Below are 6,579 nucleotides of genomic sequence, written 5' to 3'. Positions count from 1 at the left end.
ATGGATAGAGGGGTTAAAGGTCACATAGCTCAGCACAGAAACAGAGATCTTAACTGCGTCATTTGTCAGACCCCACGCTGTCACTACTACTGAGACCAGCGGTCTCTCTGCCAATCTCTCGGCTTCCCCAGCCGTAGTCTCTCTCACTCTCTCTGCTCTCTTTTCTGTCCTCTCTCTGCCAGCCTCTCCCTTTTCCTGACACTATCCCCGCCACCCCCCTCTCTTTCGCTCTCTCTTCCCAGTGCCTCAGGAGAACACATTTGGGACAGTTGGTGACTGTGAAGGACAATGAGAGGGCAGCAGATGTCATCAGGACAGCCTTTGTGTTTGGCTCGGGCCACCCTGGGCCCACCTCATTGCTGCACTCCATTGTCATTCATTTGGTGCTGTGGTTTGTTAATTTACACTGTGGCAGGAGTGAGTGAACGTTTGAGAATTGTGTTACATGCAATCCAAATTAATTCTGAACGTTTCATCACGAGGTATCACGAGGTAGGCCTTTTGTAGGCATAACATTTAATCAAGGACAACTTTTAAAAAGTTACATTATGTACACAGAAGCTATAGTCATGCTCTGAGTTTTTATTTTTTAATTAGAAAGCATAGGCTTTTAAACAAACAGATACACACACATATCGACTGCTTTTGAAACCAACGGGAAATGTACCAAAAAACATTTATTATAGACTAGAGGTAGTATACACATTTTATGTAGCAGTCACGATTACTATGAAATCACACGTTTTCTTGTTATAAATTAAAACAATAAAAACGAATAGCACGAATGGCAAAAATAGCAGTTGTGCTGATTCTGAAGCGTAATTTCGATAACGGAAACAACGAAGACAGCAAATAGGATATCATGAACTGTAGCTCTTAGCCACAAACCAATTTTGGCAATCAATTGAATTTTCCTTAAATAAATAAACATATTAAACAAACGAAAGACACGTCATTGACACACAAAAAACAGCGGTTGTTGTATTAAATAAATGCAATTGTTAGGCTATATTGATATCATAAAACGATTTTTTTGTTTGTAAGTTTGCTCATAGCGGCGTTTTCCTTAAAGGAAGTATTTTCAGGGCGTGTTATTTCCAAGGCCGATATTCTGGATTGAGTACAGTCAGTCCGCTGAAGGGAAAGTTTTCACTCTGGAGTCTCTGAGTCCTGCTGGGCTTGCCAACCGAAAACATCCCTGCACCCTCGATAGATTCGTTTGTGGATAGAGATGGAAGAGCCGCGGTTTCCAAAAACGGTCTTTCTGTCAGAACGAAAACAAACAAATCAATGAACAAAAAACTCTCAAATAGATTTAGGCCACTCCGCAAATACCCATCGAAGGCTTAACGAGGAGAACTATTCGTAAAATAGTATCAATTTTCAACGTGGCAAAGCTACTTGGCAGCTAATACAGCTTATTGTTTCATTACGTCTATAAACTAAAATATGATCTGGGTTACTTGTATGATTCTTCATGTGGTGCTTGAGTTCTTCTACATCTGGAAAGGTGCTTCCACAAACGTCACATGGAGACGGCTTGTCCTTGGTGTGGGTACGCCTGACGTGGCTGTCATGCGCGGCGTGCGATGCGAAGGCCTTTCCGCAGTGCTTGCACTTGAAAGGCCGCTCTCCAGAGTGCTGGCGAATATGCGTGCGCAGAATACTGGAAGCTGTGAAGGCCTGGCGAGGAGGGGAACAGGGTGGAGTGAGTGACAGCGACGACGAGAAATGAAATGTTCACTGTTGTATCTTACTATGAATAGGTAGGTGCAATTGATGAGACTACATATCCCATGAGTCCAGAGATAATAACGGGACTTTTAAAAGCGGGATGGCTTCGTCTCGGCGCTCTTCTAAGTCGACCACTTTCAGACGAATATAGGCCCACCAATATTCGGTTAATTCTAACATCAATAAAGATTGTAAGTGCCCTGAGGACACAACATTCACTGTCTGTAGTCTGTATATTCTTCAAGGCAGACTGTCAAGAGAGCATATAGCTACCGTTCAATTGCAGCCTATTTTACTAGCATTCTCTTCAGAGTTCAGACGAAATAAAGGGGCAAGTCAATCCCTTATTTTGATGGGAAAGCAAGATATTTGTTGAAACAAAACGTCGTTGAGTACATAAAACTAGGAGGAGGTTATAGAGAGCACAAAACAAGGAAAACTTCTGCCCCTTGGAGGGCCGTAAATTCAAAGAGTAATCTCAGCTAACAAAGAGATGGGTGTACATCTGGCGATAATTAGCATTAAGTGTCTCCGCGGAGCGTGCCTGCGTCAGGAGACAATAAGGGGCTCATGCCAAATGCACCATGAAATGACGGAGCTCCTAAATGGTAAGCTCGAACTCTTTTGAGTCAAGGCGGAAACTCCCACCGAGGGCACTGGCACCGGGACGGACGGTAATTATGCCTACCTTATTACAGTAGACACACTTGTACGGCCGCTCTCCGGAGTGCACGCGCATGTGTTTATTCAGACTGGACGACTGAGAGAAACTCTTTCCGCACACCGAACACTACAACAGTGAGAATATAGAGTATAAATTATTATGATCATGCACAGAGGTTGTCTTCACACACAGTAATAAAAAGCACGTATTTTAAAATATATTGGCATCGGCACACACAACAGGAGCTGTTTTTCAGCACCAATGTATTTGTCCAATTTAGCACAGTGTATGTGTGAAAGAAAGAGTGAAAATGATAGTAAAAGTATTGTCCCACCTTGTGTGGCCTGTGTTTCTCGTGAACGTGTAAAATGTGAATGCGTAATCGGTCTCTCTTCTCAAAAGACCTGTTGCAGAGATGACAAGGAAACTTCCGGTCGCCCTGATCCACGCATCGTGTATACTTCAGATGCTTGTCTCTGTAATATTTGTACGCGAAGACTTTCCCACATCGATCACACTTGAAACCTTCTCCAAGATCTGAAATAGGGAGAGCATAGGAGTATACTGAGCATGCCTATCACAATAAAGAAAACAATACTTTTATATATAGTATAACACACTATAATATAAAATAGATTAAAATAATGATTATATATTCTGATAGGTCTATGTAGGCTACATTAAACTTGCCAAATACCAACCTTCAGCTGGGAGCATCGAGTTGTTCTCCTCAAGCGAGTTCTTCAGGGTGAGGGGGATACCCAGGAATTGGACATAACAGTCCCCGTACCAGACCAGCAGTTCCTGACTCGGCTGGACGTCCTTGCAGGTCTCATAGAAGATCTGACGTTGGCTCTGAATGGCAATCAGATTCTGTTCTTCTGGGAAACGTGCACACTTCACTAGGGACATCCAGTTCCCAGAGCTGCCCCGGCCGTCCACAAAGTGACTCAAACGGCCATTCTCAAACACCTGAATAATACAATAAAGAGGTTGACTTCAAATATGAAATTATATAAAGCTACACATCACAACTGAGCCAATAGCCCTGAAATTGTAACACAATGGCCACATATGTTTATGCTACAAAATTATGTATATAATTTCTATTCAACTATTCACCTGTGCAACTTTGGTACTTTGGCATTCACCACTATGAACCTCCTAACCACTGTAGAGGTTAGGCTTAGAGCTATTTTCACACAGTGAGAGTGTGAAAATACAAAAATGAGAGTGGGGGGTCGGATGGCTGAGCGGTTAGAGAACCGGCCTAGTAATCAGAAGGTTGCCGGTTCGATTCCTGGCCATGTCAAACGACGTTGTGTCCGTCACCCTACTTCCCCCGGGGGAATGTCCCTGTACTTACTGTCCGTCGCTCTGGATAAGAGCGTCTGCAAAATGACTAAATGTAAATGTAATAAATAACTTGCCTCCCACATCAGCGTGTTGTCATCGTGTGTTTTGATCTCGCTCGTATTGACCAGTTTGCCTTGGAAGGGCCCATAGCGAGTCCCTTTAGGAATGGAGCCTTTGTTTGAGAACACCCCATAATGGGATGCATTTCCACAAGTGGTCTGGAGGATGGTCAACCCTGGAAAGTAAATAAGACTTGTGATTACATTTAGCAGGCTATTCAAATTATTTTATTATGGTTGCAAAACAGTAGGTCATAGGTCAAGTACATATAGACTACCTTCAGGAAGTTCCAGCACATCAGTATCCAATGAGAGAAACTGGCTCTCAGAAACTGACCGAAAAAAAAACAAAAAAAGGACAGTTTATTACAATTTTGATTAAATTACAAGAATATTCATGGAATCATCTGTCGCAATAAGTAATTATATTATTATGATATGTATTATTTTTTTTACAATTCTAAAGGCGATACGGGCATTATTAATCAATTTTCTTAAAGGTGAAGTGACATAATGGGGACATTATTTTATTTTTTGAACTCACCTGACTTTCCTGGCAGTGCAACACCTGAGATCGCGTGGTGCTCCTGGCTCCTGGAGTAACCATAGAGAACTGTGAATAGATCGTCCTCGCTAAAACAGTAAGTGCGTATTTTCTCCGGTGACGAGTTAGTATCCCGAAGGCGGAATAAACTTTCCTTGGGCGGCGTGGCCGAGGGAGCGGAAGACCTCTCACTCGAGGGACTGCTGAAGTCCGATAGTGGCCCGGTAGCATGTTCAGTCGCCACGGCAGCCTGCTCATCGTGCCTGGAGTAAATAGTATGTCCGGGCAGCATCCTGTACGGAATACTGGACACATTGAAGATTTGTTCGTGGAGCACAGTGGCTTGATGTCCACCATGGCCAATGAAAGGAGGTGTTCCGCCTCCGAAGTTGAAAGGCATGACCGTTTGGGTGTCTGTGACCAGACGGCCGAGAGACTTCAGCGGATGGGGGAGGTTGTGGGTCCCCGCGAAGAGATCCATGTAATGAGTGCCAGTCATATGGGCATGGTAATAAGCCGTCCCGTGATTAGGGCTAGATTTAAGCGGGCTGGGATGAATACTCTTGTCCTTCACCACTGGAAGACTGGACACGGACACTGACATTGCAGCAAGCACAATTATGGGTTTGCTCAAATAGTTAACTGGTCTGTATTTTTGCCTGAAAAAGAAAAGAAGTGAATTAATTGGATCCGCATCCTTTTAACATTTTTATTTAGCCTATATGTAGACCATGGTTAGGCTATACGAGGACATTTAATGACATTTTAAGAAACACGAGCAATTTTGTGTCATAGACTTGTAATTTAATTTGAAATGAACTAGACTACTCTGGGATATCATACGATACATAGAGTAGCCTACTTTACTTAAAACTAAAATAGGGCGAAATTCTATTGTAATTTTTTAACACCTGGGCCACATTATTTTACGTGAAAAGTTTGACGTAGCCTAGGCTACCCATTTTATAAACGAAACTCTGAAACCAAAGCATGACTTTCGAAATCTATAACGAAAAAGCTAACATGCCAAATATAAACTGTGTCACATTTTTTCACAAATTATTCTTTCACTTGGGGACGTAATATCTCAGCCCGGTGGTGCATGTTTACATTTACCTAGCCTACAATTGAATAATTTAGCAGGCCCTTTTGTCCAAAGCGATATTGCCTATAGTGCACATATAATTAAAAAAATGTAGTTTTGGGAGTTTTTCCAGTTGACAGAACCCACACCAAGCACATCAATATCTCTAAATTGGTGTCCTCAAAAACTGTTTCCCCATGACTACGCAGGTATATCTGGTAGCCAATTCGGAGACAAATCAGGGTCATGACACTCAAATTAAACAACAATGGGTTGGTGGCAAAGGTCAACACCAATGAAGTATGGAAGATCCAGGCAATTTTAAGTAGGCTACAGCCGAGTTGACAAGTCCCGTGCAAATAAAGCAGATCTTCCAATCTCAATATGATGAAACTAAGACTAGAGAAACGAAACATAATATAGCCTAGTAGGCTAGTATTTACACCATCCTTACCATAAATAAGAAACAGCGTTTTTTTTTACTCACCTTTTCACGAGTCAACAAGCATATGAAGTCGATGTTGTCACATTCCGTTTGTTCTACAACTTCATGAAAAAAGAAACGGTTCGGTAGAAATACGATCGTGAAGGAAGAGCAGTCGCCTGTTTGCGTGTTGGTTGTGTTGTGTTGTTGAAGGCATATTGAACGGCAAACTATGCACTCATCGTGTGGGGCTGTCTCTTTCCTGTCTGTTCTGCTATTGGTCAGATATCTGCTCACGGTGGCATGCGTTCTAAACCAGTTAGGAAATCACCTTTCCAGTGCAATTACAACTTCCCCACTCTCCACAAACACAAATGTATAATTCCTCTGACATGAACTACAATAGTCAAGCGTGACTCTGTATAGGTTAATAACTTAAGGTATGCCAACGTTAATAACACAATGTTCTTGCAGAAATAATTATAGCCCAGGCTATATATTATATAAAAGCAGTATAGGCAATTCGTTCGTTTCTAAAATAAGATTTGACCTTTAAGACATAACTTTCAATGTTCTGTGTGGATTCTATAAAAAATGAAACATATAAAAGTGCGACTTTTATTAACTTTTACTCACTGCACACACCGACACAAAACGACTCACACTAATCAAGACACTCGAATAAATGTTGCAATAACAGAATTCTTTATTTAC

The 6,579-nt window shown here is 41.9% G+C and overlaps 1 protein-coding gene across 1 annotated transcript; it reads right to left on the bottom strand.

The window, feature by feature from the left end:
• Positions 1–567: 567 nt before the first annotated feature.
• On the bottom strand, positions 568–6,138 carry prdm14 (PR domain containing 14). The gene is made up of 9 exons (XM_062480431.1): positions 5,929–6,138; positions 4,358–5,016; positions 4,092–4,145; positions 3,829–3,989; positions 3,100–3,370; positions 2,733–2,935; positions 2,423–2,524; positions 1,464–1,683; positions 568–1,264 (listed from the first exon to the last, which is right to left on the bottom strand). The coding sequence occupies exons 2-9, from the start codon at positions 4,959–4,961 to the stop codon at positions 1,092–1,094; spliced, it is 1,788 nt and encodes a 595-aa protein (XP_062336415.1). The 5' UTR covers positions 4,962–5,016; positions 5,929–6,138; the 3' UTR covers positions 568–1,091.
• Positions 6,139–6,579: the final 441 nt, after the last annotated feature.

Source organism: Osmerus eperlanus, chromosome 15, assembly GCF_963692335.1.
Source record: "Osmerus eperlanus chromosome 15, fOsmEpe2.1, whole genome shotgun sequence".
Classification (NCBI taxonomy): Eukaryota; Metazoa; Chordata; class Actinopteri; order Osmeriformes; family Osmeridae; genus Osmerus; species Osmerus eperlanus.
Note: the sequence above shows the minus strand (reverse complement) of the source record. Positions and strands in the feature narration are given on the sequence as shown.

Coding starts and splice junctions, on each gene's coding strand:
- prdm14 (XM_062480431.1), bottom strand. CDS start 4,961: ATGTCAGTGTCCGTGTCCAGTCTTCCAGTGGTGAAGGACAAGAGTATT. Junction 3,990..4,091: donor TGTGCTGGAACTTCCTGAAG/GTAGTCTATATG, acceptor TTTACTTTCCAG/GGTTGACCATCCTCCAGACC. Junction 1,265..1,463: donor CCACATGAAGAATCATACAA/GTAACCCAGATC, acceptor TCGTTCTGACAG/AAAGACCGTTTTTGGAAACC.